This window comes from Bos javanicus, chromosome 24 (assembly GCF_032452875.1).
Source record: "Bos javanicus breed banteng chromosome 24, ARS-OSU_banteng_1.0, whole genome shotgun sequence".
Taxonomy (NCBI): domain Eukaryota; kingdom Metazoa; phylum Chordata; class Mammalia; order Artiodactyla; family Bovidae; genus Bos; species Bos javanicus.
In genome coordinates, this window is record NC_083891.1 from 21428801 (window position 1) to 21443907 (window position 15107).

General features: G+C 41.2%; 1 protein-coding gene and 1 long non-coding RNA gene across 6 annotated transcripts in view; both read right to left on the reverse strand.

The window, feature by feature from the left end:
• The window catches only part of LOC133237507 (uncharacterized), a 498424-nt gene that overhangs the window by 232833 nt on the left and 250484 nt on the right, over positions 1 to 15107 (reverse strand). The gene's annotated exons all lie outside the window — the stretch shown is intronic.
• GALNT1 (polypeptide N-acetylgalactosaminyltransferase 1) overlaps positions 9546 to 15107 on the reverse strand; it is a 122966-nt gene continuing 117404 nt past the window's right edge. For all 5 annotated transcript variants that reach the window (XM_061399590.1, XM_061399589.1, XM_061399593.1 and 2 more), the window contains one exon: positions 9546 to 11747. In XM_061399590.1, coding sequence (XP_061255574.1) covers positions 11601 to 11747 — 147 coding nt within the window. In that variant the 3' untranslated portion in view covers positions 9546 to 11600. The remainder of the gene's footprint in view (positions 11748 to 15107) is intronic.

Consider the following 15107-nt stretch of genomic DNA (forward strand, 5'->3'; position numbering starts at 1 on the left):
CTTGCTGCTCTCCTGGGCTCTGTTGCCCTGAGGCGCTCCTTGGCTTGTAGAGGATGTTCTGTGTCTTCTCATCCTTTCCTCTCCGTGTGTCTCTCTCTCTCTGTTCAGGTTTCCCATTTTTAGAAGAACATCCACCCTAATAGCCTTATTGTAACTTGATCACCTCGGTAAAGACACTGTTTCCAAATCAGGTTGTATTCTGAGATGTTGAGGGTTAGAGTTTAACGTATCTTGGGTGGACATGATTCAAACCATAACAGTATCTTTGCAGATGTAGTTAGTTAAGAGGTCAAACTAGATTAGGGTGGGCCCTGAGTTCAGCATAGTTAGCATATTCAAAAGCAGAGACGTTACTTTGCCAACAAAGGTTCGTCTAGTCAAGGCTATGGTTTTTCTTGTGGTCATGTATGGATGTGAGAGTTGGACTGTGAAGAAGGCTGAGTGCCGAAGAATTGATGCTTTTGAACTGTGGTGTTGGAGAAGACTCTTAAGAGTCCCTTGGACTGCAAGGAGATCAGCCCTGGGATTTCTTTGGAAGGAATGATGCTAAAGCTGAAACTCCAGTACTTTGGCCACCTCATGCGAAGAGTTGACTCATTGGAAAAGACTCTGATGCTGGGAGGGATTGGGGGCAGGAGGAGAAGGGGACGACAGAGGATGAGATGGCTGGATGGCATCACTGACTCGATGGACGTGAGTCTCAGTGAACTCCGGGAGTTGGTGATGGACAGGGAGGCCTGGCGTGCTGTGATTCATGGGGTTGCAAAGAGTCGGACATGACTGAGCGACTGATCTGATCTGATCTTATCAGTTCAGCATATATATAGTGTCCTTATAAGAGGAGAGACCCAGAGTATGATGCTATGTGTAAAAGAAGGTAGAAATTGGAGTGATGCATCTATAAGCCAAGGACTGCCAGCAAGAATGGAAGTGAGGAGAAAGGCATGAACAAATTCTCCTTCAGCCTCAGTTCTCTGTCTTACCTCCTTCTGAGTATCAAATGCATCTACGTGATTATGCGGGACTTTCCTCTTTTTTAAAAAAATGTCATTTTATTAAATGACATATATAATTTTTATAATTAACAGATTCTTTATTAAACTGTGCCACATAATGAAGAACTAAGAAGAAATAATTTTTTCTGCACATTGTAAATTTATTACAGAACAATAGAAACAAATAGCAATTATTGGTTTACTCTTTCAATAAGTATATATTTATTCTCTGTGTCCCAAGCACTGTATTTGTCAGTAAATGCTATCAATGATGTTTGGGGACAGGACTGGAAAAGGTCAGTTTTCATTCCAATCCCAAAGAAAGGCAATGCCAAAGAATGCTCAAACTACCGCACAATTGCACTCATCTCACATAATAGCAAAGTAATGCTCAAAATTCTCCAAGCCAGGCTTCAACAGTATGTGAACTGTGAACTTCCAGATGTTCAAGCTGGATTTAGAAAAAGCAGAGGAGCCAGAGATCAAATTGCCAACATCTGCTGGATCATTGAAAAAGCAAGAGAGTTCTAGAAAAACATCTACTTCTGCTTTATTGACTATGCCAAAGCCTTTAACTGTGTGGATCACAACAAACTGTGGAAAATTCTTCAAGAGATGGGAATACCAGACCACCTGACCTGCCTCCTGAGAAATCTGTATGCAGGTCAAGAAGTGACAGTTAGAACTGGTCATGGAACAACAGATTGGTTCCAAATTGGAAACGGAGTACATCAAGGCCGTATATTGTCACCCTGCTTATTTAACTTATATGCATAGTACATAATGAGAAATGCTGGGCTGGATAAAGCACAAGCTGGAATGAAGATTGCCAGGAGAAATATTAATAACCTCAGATATGCAGATGACACCACCCTTATGGCAGAAAGTGAAGAGGAACTAAAGAGCCTCTTGATGAAAGTGAAAGAGTAGAGTGAAAAAGTTGGCTTAAAACTCAACATTCAGAAAACTAAGAGCATGGCCTCTGGTCCCATCACTTCATGGCAAATAGATGGGGAAACAATGGAAACAGTGAGGGACTTTACATTTCTAGGCTCCAAAGTCACTGCAGATGGTGATTGCAGCCATGAAATTAAAAGACGCTTGCTTGCTCCTTAGAGGAAAAGCTATGACCAACCTAGATGGCATATTAAAAAGCAGAGACATTACTTTGCCAACAAAGGTCCATCTAGTCAAAGCTATGGTTTTTCTAGTAGTCATGTATGGATGTGAGAGTTGGACTGTGAAGAAAGCTGAGCACCAAAGAATTGATGCTTTTGAACTGTGGTGTTGGAGAAGACTCTTGAGAGTCCCTTGGACTGCAAGGAGATCCAACCAGTCCATCCTAAAGGAAATCAGTCCTGAATATTCATTGGAAGGACTGATGCTGAAGCTGAATTCCAATACTTTGGACACCTGATGTGAAGAACTGACTCATTGGAAAAGACCCTGATGCTGGGAAAGACTGAAGGTGGGAAGAGAAGGGGATGACAGAGGATGAGATGATTGATGGCATCACCGACTCGATGGACATGAGTGTGAGCAAACTCCAGGAGTTGGTGATGGACAGGGAAGCCTGGTGTGCTGCAGTCCATGGGGCTGCAACGAGTCAGACACGACTGAGCCACTGAACTGAACTGAAACAGCTTATCATTTAGTGGTAAGATAAGGTAAATCCCCAGATAATTAAATGATCAAACATTTTGTTAAGAGCAACAAAGGAAAAGATTCTAAGTGAACTAAAGGGGTGCCTATTTGGAATTGCATGATCAGTTTCAGAAAGCTTGATAAGGAAGGGGCATTTATTTAAGATATGAATAATAAATGGAAAATAGCTGGCAGATGTAGGATATTTTAGGATAATAAAGGCACAGCACAAGCAAAAGCCTTTATGTGAAAAAGAGCTTGGTTTGTTGGACAAATTGAAAGGCCAGGGTGGTTGGATCATAGTGATCAGAAAGGAAAGAAGCTGAAAATGATGTTGAAGAGGGTGATAGGCTTTTCTGTAGATGATGCAGTTTATTATTAACACAATTGGAAGCCACTAATTTTTTAAAAAAGAATATTTTATTTGTTATACATTTTATAAAAATCTAGCTCTTCCTCAAGTTTTAAGATTTAGCTTATAATTTTAAAAATTTTTCTAAGTCCATCAAAAGTCTATCAGTTCTGGGAGTTGGTGATGGACAGGGAAGCCTGGCATACTGCAGTCCATGGGGTTGCAGAGTCGAACATGACTGAGCGACTGAACTGACTGATCAAACTTCAGCAAGTTTTTAAAGGGGCTTTTGGATGATGAGTGTTTCATTTACAAACTTAAACATCTTCAAATATTTAAAATGTCCTTTGATACATTTAATGTTTCATTTTAAAGGAATTATGTAGTTGATTTTGCCATATTATTTTAGTTTTGGGTGTACAACATAGTGACCCAGAATTTTTATAGCTTTTATTTCATTTAAAGTTATTATGAATTTTTACTGTATTCCCTGAGCTGTACAATCTATCTTTGTAGCTTATTCCTTTTATAACTAGTTCTTTGTTCATCTTAATTCCCTATCCCTTTTGCCCTTACCTCCTCTTCTCTCCACGCGCCCCCCCAGTAACCCCTAGTTTGTCTCTGCGAGTCTGTTTTTATTACATTCGTTTATTTTTAGATTCCATTTATAAGTGTGTGCGTGCTTACTTGATTCAGTTGTGTCTGACTCTTTGCGACCCTATGGACTGTAGCCCACCAGGCTCCTCTGTCCATGGGATACTCTAGGCAAGACTTCTGGATTGGGTTGCCATGTTCTCCTCTAGGGGATCTTCCCAACTCAGAGATCGAACCTGCATCTTTTGCATTGCAGGTGGATTCTTTACCCACTGAGCCACCTGGGAAGCCCATTTATAAGTGATAACATACAGTATTTGTCATTTTTTGTCTGACTTTTTCATTAAGCATAATGCCCTCCATGTCCATCCATGTTTTTGCAAAAGGCAAAATTGTATTCCTTTTATGGCTAAGTTGTATTCCAGGGTGTGTGTGTGTATGTGTGTTCATGCACAGACACCACAGCTTCTTTATCCATTAATCTGTTGATGGATATTTAGATTGCTTCCATAAATTGGCTATTGTGCATAATGCTGCCATGAACACTGGGATGCATCTTTTTGACATATGCCCCTGTATCATTATTTTAACTTTCCATGTCTTTATGAAATTAGGTGAAGCAGTTACATATCCTGGTCTTGAAGGTGTGTCCTTTTTAAAAAATATGTGTGTGTGTGTGTGTGTGTGTGTATTTATTTGGCTGCACCAGCTCTTAGTTGTGGCGTGCAGGATTTTTAGTTGTGGCACATGGGATCTAGTTCCTTGACCCAGGATCAAACCTCAGCCCCCTGCATTGGGAGTGCAGATTGTAACCACTGGACCACCAGGGAAGTCCTCTGAAGATGTGTCTTTATATGGGAACATCCTATGCAGTCTGCGTGTGCCCAGTAGTTTTGGGGGAGAGCCAGTTCTCAGTTGAGCCTGAGCTGCCTCTCTGCTCAGGGTGTGCTGGGAGCCACCCCTTTGGTGGGAGCTGAGACTGGATTTGGAATGTTTAGAGCCAGGTGCCAGCTGGGGCTTCTCCGATGCTCAGTGGCCGTCACTGCCCTCTTGGGACTAGGGCTGGGGCCTCCGGGGGTGGAGCTGGAGCCCCAAGGGAGATGGGTTTCTCCCAGGTGTGATGACAATCTCCATCTCAGTTTAGGACGTGCCTGAGAACTTGAGGATACACTTCTGTACTTGTTTCACGTTTCTCCTGGTGTGCATGCCTTGGTGAGAGGCTGGGCAGAGGAAGGAGGGGTTGACGCCACACCACTAAGCTGGCTCAGCTCCCTCCATGTGTGCCTGAAGACACGTGCTCCAGCAATGCTTGTCTGCCCTGGAGCTAACTTCACTCTCTCCTGTGTGTATGTGCCAAAGGCTCACTGGCAATAGCTGTCTCCACTCTGGTCAGAGGTAAGGCTGGGGTCTGAGCTGACCCGTTATCTCCAGGTGTGCACACGCTCACTGCAAATGGCAGCTTCTGCCTTAGTGGGGAGCTGCACCAGAGGAAGAGGGGCTGGAGCAAGAGCCCAGTGGGGGCTCAGCGGTGTGCTGGGATGGTCCCCGCAAGCTGGCCAGAACCCCAGAACTTCTCCACCTGCAGCCTTCACACTGTGATCAGGAGTAAGCAAGTCCATGTGTGCTCTTTCAAGAATGGCAATCTCCCTTTCCTGTAGTCCTTAGTTAACTCCCACTGGTGTTCAGACCAATGCAGAGGGCTTATCTTCCTGGTGTCAGACTCGAGGGCTGGGATGCCTATTATGTGACCGGAACTCCTCACTCCCCAGGGAGGATCCCTGAGCCTGTGATTTCCCCCCTCCTCCTCTGTGCCCCCCACTAGGGGTGCAGGTCTCCACCAGATTGCCTCTCTTCCCTTCTTACCAGGCTGTGGGGGTCTCTCTTTACAGCCTTGGTTGTAGAGGAGCTGTTCTGTTAGTCCCCAGGTTGATTTCAGTGGGAGTTGCTCTGTATGTAGTTGTAATTTTGATGTGTTTGTGACGGGAGGTCCAGCAAAAAAAATGTTTAAGCATTCACATTGGGGGCTTATTTCCTCTTTTTGATAATGATTTCATAATTTGTGGGAGGGTAGGGGATTGGATTTTTTCAAAAAGACTTGTATCCTAATGATTTCCAGCAAGTGCCATAAATCTACCTCATATATGATTGTCATTAAACTACTGATCTATGTAAAAGCAGGCCTCCTTATTACAGAGGTGGCATCGTCCTCTCACCATTTACACTTGAAGAAGGGACAGAATTAGTCAATTCCCCTTTGATTGCCTTCACAAAGCGGCAGACTTCCTGACCCGTCCTTTTGCTTGTAGATGTAACTCCTCTGACTGTCCCAGCTTTATGCAGATCTTTAATTCTCCAACTTTGTTTAGGCACAAGACCTAAGCTCCTACTCCCCAAACTCTGGTAACTATTAGGTTGGTGCAAACAAAATTGCAGTTTCGGGCTGTAAATTTTGAATCATTGTAACTAGGCTCAAACATACCTTTATTAATCAAAATAGGAACCATTACAGTCAGTACATTTTTGCCAATGAGAAGTAAGTTTATTCTTGTAGCATAAAAATCGGTGCTTCGGGATTCAACACACTCTTGGAAACCATTTTCTGCATCCTGCTGGTTGTGGAAGCGTTTTTCCTGCAAAAAGTTGTCAAGATGCTTGAAGAAGTGGTAGTCGGTTGGCGAGAGATCAGATGAACATGGCGGATGAGGCAAAACTTGGTAGCCGGATTCATTCAGCTTTTGAGGCCTCAGTTGTGTAACGTGTGGTCACCAATTCCTGCAGCTCACTCAAACTCATCTCCATTGAGTCGGTGATGCCATCCAGCCATCTCATCCTCTGCCGTCCCCTTCTCCTCCTGCCCCCAATCCTTCCTAGCATCAGGGTCTTTTCCAATGAGTCAACTCTTTGCATGAGGTGGCCAAAGTATTGGAGTTTCAGTATAAACAACCACATTTATTTAAGAATGTATTCTGATATCAAATGACAAATTTCAACAATGCAAAAACTGCAATTACTTTTACACCAACCTAATATAGTTCATCCTTGGAGAGGAAAGGCCTTCATATGCAGCAGTATATTTGTGGCTCAAGTTTATGTATCCTTTTTCCCCATTTCCCCCCCCCAGACTTTAGGGATTTTCCATATTTTCTAATTTACATGTAATAAATGCATATACGTATGTATATAGCTCAACAAATTTTGAATATTTATGCATATTACCATTATGTAAACCAATTTATAGAATACTTCCATCATTCCAGAAAGTTCTCTCATGCTCATTTCCACCCTATGGTCATCCAGAGGTTACCACCCTAGTTTTGTTTTGCCTGTCCTTGAACTTGAAATAATGTATCAAGCTTTCTTTGTTGAACACTTTTTAGACTTATCCCTGTTCTACCAGAAATTCACTTTCTAAAATTGCAGACTGATATCTCAGTGTATGTTAGTTGTTGTGTCCAACTCTGCAACCCCATGGACTGCAGCCCCCAGGCTCCTCTGTCCATGGAATTCTCCAGGCAAAAATACTGGAGTGGGTTGCCATTTTCCTTTCCAGGGGATCTCCCCAACCCAGGGATCAAACCTGGGTCTCCTGCATTGCAGGCTGCTGCTTCTTTACTATCTGAGCCACCAGGAAGCCCTTAAATATACCTTTATTTTGATTATTCACTAATCTGTGGATGGGTATTTGGGTAGTTCCCAGTTTGGAACTATGAGAATATTCTTGCACAAATCGTACTGTGGGTACAAGCCTTTGTTTCTTTTGGTTGTATCTGTGGAAGTGGAGTCAGTGAGTAAGCGTATATTTACCTTTATGAGGAGCTGGCAAGCTGTATTCCAAGGTGACAATATCAAGACGCCTGCACAGTTGCTCCATATTCTCACTATTCAGCAGGTATGCAGTGCTGTTTCCTTCTGGTTTCGTTTTGTTCTCTGATGTTGGGCTTCTTTTCCTGTGCTAATTGTACATCAGAACAGCTTCTGTGAAGTGTGTATTCAAGTCACTAATTTTTATATTGTGTTGCTTTTGCAATGGCTCTTAAAACTTGTTTTCCTGTGTACAAATCCCTTGTCATTTGTATGTATTACAAATATTTTCTCCTTGGCCATAGCTCGCCTTTTCACTTTAATAGCATCTTCTTGACGAGAAAGGCTTAATTTTGGTAAAGTTTATTTTTTTGGTCACACTGTGTGGTATGTAGGCTTTTACTTCCCTGATCAGGGATGAAACCCATCAGTGGAAGCACAGCCTTAACCACTGGACCACCAGGGAAGTCCCATAATTTTGGTTAAATTTATCAGTTTTTATCTTTTATGGTTAACATCTCTTGTGTCCTGAAGTATCTGCCTATTCTAAGAGTCATGGAGATATTCTGTTTCCCTCCAGGAGATTTGCTCTACCCTCTCGTTCATTTAGATCTGCGATCCATTCTGAGTAAGTGTAGGTTGTGTGAAAGCATCAGTGTTTGGTGTTTTCTCATTATCTCATGGGTATCATTATTCCAGCTCCAAATGAAAACACTTCCCCCTTACTTACTGAATTGTTTGTTGAAAAGTCAGTAATGATGTGTGGATCTATTTCTGGACTCTGTTCCATCCACTGATCTTTTTGTCCTAACTTTAGTATCACACTCTCTTCATTTCTGTAGCTCTAAAGCAAGTCACACAATCAAGTAGTATAAAGTCTTCCAACTTTTTTTTCTTTTCTTCCTTCTTCATGATTTTCTTGGCTCTTTTGGGTCTATTCCATTTCCATATATACATTTCGGAGAAGGCAATGGCACCCCACTCCAGTACTCTTGCCTGGAAAATCCCATGGACGGAGGAGCCTGGTGGGCTGCAGTCCATGGGGTCGCTAAGAGTCGGACACGACTGAGCGACTTCACTTTCACTCTTCACTTTCATGCATTGGAGAAGGAAATGGCAACCCACTCCAGTGTTCTTGCCTGGAGAATCCCAGGGACGGGGGAGCCTGGTGGGCTGCCGTCTATGGGGTCGCACAGAGTCGGACACGACTGAAGCGACTTAGCATAGCATAGCATATATACATTTGCCAGTTTCTACAAGAAAGCCTCATATTTTAACATCATTGATTCTGTAGATCAATTTGTGGCCAACCGAGATCTTAACAGTATGTAGTTTTTCAATCTGTGAACATATTGATTACAGTTTTCTGTAGAAACTATTCTAGTTTCTCTCAGCAGTGTTTTGTAGTTTTCTGGGTAGAAGGCTTGTACATCTGTTAATTGCTTTTAAGGTATTTGACTTCGATGATAAACTGCATATTTAAAGTTTAATTCTCAATTGTTTGTGGCTAGTGTATAGACAGTACAACTGAGTTGCCTCACGTCCCCCAAAACTGGTAGTTGTGGTAGGTTTATCAAGCACACTTCAAGAAATCAGACAGTATGAGCAGTGTTATAAGACATCTGATTTTCCAGAGTAAAAAGGGATTCACCTTTTGTATACTTTTTTTCACAGTTATCACCTCAGAAATACTACCTTCTTTCTGATTTCCTTCTCCTTTGAAGAATATGTAGCTCTGGATTTAAATTTTTTCTTGGTATAGTTCTTGAAAAATGGAGACAGCACCAAATCTTTACAGAGGAACCTTTGTTTTTCAAATGAATGTAGAACAGGGAAATGAGGACATGGCCTACATGCTGCCTCTTATTTGCAGAATGGTGAACAAAGTACTATTTTTCAAGATCCCAATTAGACCAGAAAGACATATTAAAATGGGTTGGGACTAGAGTAGGGTGAACAGATTTGTGAGATCTGAATTATCCTTAACTGTCACATTTATGAATTATTCACTGTCAATAATCAAATCTTTTCATTGTCTTTTTCATTCATTCCTTTCTTCCCAATTTACAACAGTGAGTACCACACTGCCTAATCTACAAATAGCTATAAACAATAGGGATCCATTTTTAACTTCAAATAAAACCAATATAAGGCACAACTATTCAGGAATATTTTGTATTTTTCAAAGTATTTAGGAATTCTTTAATTAGAAAAATAAAGGCAATGGGATTATCTATCAGGTTCTAAAAGTACCCATGAATGAAATCACTCACATCCCCCTCTTAAAAAAAAAACACAACACAACCTTAAATCACATTGTTGATAAGTTTTCTTACAGTAAGAAATAAGACCAACCTACACTAGGTACAAAATCCTGAAATTCTGAGCATGAAAATAATTTACTGATTAGACATCCGATTTATTCAAGCATAAGGCCTACCAAAGAGAGAATGAACACAGCTCATGGAGTAGGGGAAAAAACCCCAGCCAGCACTTGCTTTATCTCAGATTTCCTGGGGACAGAATTTACGCATTCTGTACTACAGCTTCACTCTACAGCGGCCACATGTGCTTGGTATTAACTTGAATATGGTATGAGAAACTTTCTGCACACTCAACTCGGCAAGTATCATTAGTGATGCAACTTTCAGAAATAGTCTTAGGCACAAGAAATAGCACTGCCTGCAGTGAGAGTCTCTGATAAAGAAAAGAATATCATTAAATATAATCTTACAAATAGGAAGGCAAATACATGTAATTTTTGCCAACAGATTGCCTCACATACCAGGAAAAATGTTACAATTAGATTTTCTTTCCATGAGATTAAAACACTAATTTAATTGATACTCAACTTTTAATTGATCCTCAGGTTATCTTGTATTTAAAACTGGAACAAGAAAACCGCTTTACCCTAAGTGGAATTTAGGGAAGAAATGCAGGCCTAATAATATGGAATAATAGCTGCACTTCTTTGGTTAACTCATTAAAAAATGCCAATTAAACATTTTCAGTCGGATTTTATTAAAAAAAAAAAAAAAGCAGCAGATCAACATTACAATTCAAGAACCTAATCTAAATATGCACTTGACAAGGAAGCACATCCAAATATGGAGTGAAAAAATTTTTCCAAAAACCATCAAACGTATCATCTCCAAATACATCACTTCTGCAGGCCTTTTGTTGAGTGGAATCATAAACAAAAACAGAAGATTTATTGCTGTGAAAACAAATCTGTAGTACAGTAGTATGAATCTTGGGTGTTAAGTAAGCATAATCAGTTGAATCAAGTTAGGAAGTTGAAACTCTAATAAGAAATTTGTGTGTGTGTGAGCAAAGTCTGTAAGCCAGTTGACCCAAGAGCAACTGAGATATCTAACTTGTTCACCGAGACCAGACACCACTTTAAATCTCCATTTTTTGAAGGCAATTAAAAATTACAATTCCAACAGCCCACAAACCAAAAAAAAAAAAAAACCTGTAGAAAGCAATTAAAACTACGTTCAAAGAGCCACTTTTTTCAGCTCAATTTCAGCACCCCAAGGAAAAAAAAACATCCATGACTATCACAGATGAAAACAGAATGAATGTCATTGGAATCAGTTATTTTTCCCCACTGAGGTATAAAATCTATATAGAAATTTGATACTATACTATAACAAATTGTACTTTTCATAGTTCTGTTTTAATTTCCTTTAAACCCTGTTTAATATAGTTTGTTTTTTAAATTGTAAAAATGTTTTCATGATTCTGAATCTGGTTCCAGTTCATTTATTTTTATATCAGTATTTAATATACTGGCTACCAGTTCTAATCAGAAAAAAAATCTTAGACGTCTCTTCATTATGACAGCACAGTCAGCGGAACTCACTGCTGTGCACGCAAACCATAAAAGGCGCAGCTCTCTGGAAAGCACAGTTCGCAGACTGTTTCAGTCTGAGTATTCTTTACGAGGATTCTTGATGACCGACTCTTTCAATCTTGTAAACATCAGTGTGCACAGTCTCGCTACTACGTAGTTGCACGTCCTGGGACAGGAAGGCTGGTTCACAGCTAGTGGAAGCGAGGGCAGTCTATAAAGTTTTAATGGCTGATAAACCTTACATCCTGCAGAAGGAAAGCACTTTTCCTTTTTTTGCTACTTAAGAATGTGGCAGAAATGTATGCTGAGGTAGCCCAGTCAGTCCTTACGTTTTCCTTTTTTTGTAAATTTGGTCTCAGAATATTTCTGGAAGGGTGACGTTCCGAAGAAGCCACTGCTGGGATCGGCTTCCGCTGCAGTCTCTGATGCTGGGCACCTGGCTGTCCTCGTCTGTGGCTTTGTCCAGGCACTGGTTACTGTTCACATGCTGCAGGGTCAATTTCTGAAAGAGACAGGGAACAAGTCTTAATTTGAACGTGGAAAACAGAAGCCAAAGCACCTCCGACACCTTATTTGTGATTATGAAGTTCCTCTGTAGAAAAGTGTTTGTTTTGCAATATGAAATAGATTATCTATGTTAAAGACAGCAACGCTGGGGGGAGGCATGGGGACTACAGTGGATTATGCTAGAGCTGCGATCAGATGACCTCAATTCTAAATCCCAATTCTGCCGTAAGCTCTGCAATACTGTGGGAAAATCCCTTTTTGTGCTTTGATTGCCTTAAAAAAAAAAAAGATCTTATTAGTGATTCCCAATTTAGGATCCTCTGTTTTCCAAAAGGCATTTCAAAACTGCTTCATTTTCCCATGAGAAGGCTGTTCAAATTAACTCCGATTCCAAACTTTAAGTTCTTGGAAACTCAGGTCTTTCTGAAGACTTAACTCATAAGATTTATAAAACAGTCTTTAATAAGTGGCTGACAGATGTGACTATGTATCTTCCTCTCTACTTGTCTGCGTTCCAGACCTGATGCTATCATGTTGATTTTTAGGAAAATTAAAAAAAAATAAAAAAGGACAGATGGGCATTAAGAGACACATACTGACCATACTAATCAATGTGATACCAAATCCTGGTCAGGTGAAGAACTCCAAAGCAACTATGTAGGAAAGCTAATTAATTACTTTACAATCTTGTGGTGGTTCTGCCATACATTGACACGAATCAGCCACGGGTGTACATGTGTCCCCCATCCTGAACCCCCCTCCCACCCCATCCCTCTGGGTTGTCCCAGTGCACTAGCTTTGAGTGCCCTCCGTTTCATGCATCGAACCTGGACTGGTCATCTATTTCACGTGTGGTAATAGACATGTTTCAGTGCAAATCATCCCACCCTTGCCTTCTCCCACAGAGTCCAAAACTCTGTTCTATATATCTGTGTCTCTCTTGCTGTCTTGCATATAGGCTATCATCGTTACCATCTTTCTAAATTCCATATATACGTGTGTTAATATACTGTATTGGTGTTTTTCTTACAAGGCCTCTTTTGTACCTATTTGAACTTCAAACAAAGCAAAACCTGATGACTGTCTACAACACAGCTATCTTAGCTTTCAGTCATTTCTTCTGTATTGTGGCCCAAGCAGAAGTTGACAAAGGGCAGTGCACATTCGCAGATGTCACAGTTTACTATCAACACTGACTTCAGGATTAGACACTTAATCCTTATAAATGCTTCAGTAAGACCTGGAAGAGTCAGCATGGCTGTGGCTGGTTTTACTTTTATGCACATGCTGTGTAGTTTATGGGTTGAGGGGATGGGCTCTGCAGACATTTCTAGAGTGAACCCCAGATTTGTCACATACCAATGACACGCCCCAAAGCAAAAACCTCTCTGAGCCCCAGGTTCCTTGTTGATGAAATGGGGAGACATACTTCTCAAGGTGTGAAGAAACATTAAGACTGTGCAGAGAGCACGGCCAGCTCAGAGTCGCTCGCTGTCGGAATGTTCCACAGCGTTCTGAGCAGCTGCGGACGGTCTGGCAGCCCTGAGAGCCGAAGGTCCCCACACATACCACTGCTCCCAAGGCCTTTGGTCGTGTGTAGGACGAAAACAGAGCACTTTAAAAAGAACCCCTCAAACATTCCACAGGCCCTTCAAAGGGTGGCCACCTTCATCAGGCCCATTGTCAGTATTAATAAAAGTAAAAAAATGCATTATTTCACTTATTTAGAATCATTAAAATAAGCTTGTTAACAAAGAGGTTATTGATCCATACTGGGTATTTAACTACTCAAAATTAAGACAGAATCCCCATAATTTCAGGGGGCTGCCACTCCCTTCAGGAGACCTGGCTGCTGACCGCAGGACAGAGTTCTGGGGCTCGTGGTCACTGTACCAGCATCTGCACAGAAAAAGGCAGTGAACTAACTGAACCTCTGAAAGGAGGATTAAGCTATAGTTATCACTGCATAAAAAATCTGCTGCTCCCTGCCTCTAAATGCAACTGTGATAAGATCTACATTTTCATTCCAGAAAGGACAGGTACAAGCAGTCAAAGCAAAAAGAGCCAAGTATCATAAACTCTGCAATATGTAATATAAACAAGACTTAAACGATGTCAGAATATACATATTTAATAAAAGATAGTATGGTATCATGCAAAGAATCCTTGTTCAAGAATCCCAGGTCTGTCTGAGATCTGGTAGCACTGTTTACCTGCTGGGTGACCCTGGGCAATTAATTTCTATTCCGGGCTTCAATATTTACATGTATTAAACAAGGTCCTGAGTTTTATTTCTAGGATTCCTTTGAAATCTAAGATTTCACAACTTTAGGTTTAGATGATACACTACTGACGTAAATGTTATTTTTCCAGATTGCTATTTTCAACTGGAGGCAGAACTCTGACGGGCCGTCTGTGCAGTAAGCCAAGTCGTGAGAGCCCCGCTACAGCCTAACTCCTCCTCTGCCCAGTTCTGCCATCTCCCTTTTCACAGGTGTTGATCTAAAGAGTGCTTCCTAATAAACATCCTGAACGCTAAGCTTGACCTCAGAGTACAGCCTGCCTCCGAGAAAACCCAGCCTGCTTGCAAAATGCTCCAGGGGTTTTTAAAACTTTACACTGGTAACTGGTTCTTTCAAAGTATCATAAATCAACTCAAGCACCTTAATTTCTAATCAAACATTTGCTTTTTGAAAAACCGTTGTGGTAGACTGTATAGGTTATACACAGTCTGCCAAAAGCCATTCCCACACGCTGCCTCCCGGCTACATCATACCATAAAGACCGGAAAAGCAAATGCCTGCTTTTCCAGCCTCTCACTCTGAGAAGTAGTTCTAGCCCGTGAGACCTAGCAAAGACTGCTGTGGAGGATCCAGGAAAAGCTTTGGCTTTCCTGATAAAGAGGAATTCAAGGAGCAGCATACCAGTCATCTTTTCTTCTTGCCTTGATCTGGGAGTGACACCTTCTAGTGGCCACAAGAAAACGGCCAAGAATACTGCTGCAATGTTACCCCTGACAGCACTGTGTCACTGAATCCACATCAGAAGCCACTTACCTCCAGACTTAAGGGAAAAAACCCACTATTTGTTCATGCTACTATAAATAGGTTTCTGTTACCTATTTAAATATACTCCTATTTTTCAATGAACATATACAATTGGGAGGCTTCTAAAAATATTTTGGTTTCATGATGACTGTGGGGTGCCACTGGTATTCACTGTCTGGAGTCAGAGATGCCATATATCCTGCAGTACCTGGGGCGGCTACACCCAACGTGGCAGCAGCATGCACCATGGAAAACTCCAGAACAGAATATTCAGTCCATTTCCAACAGTCATATTAACTGAGCTACTG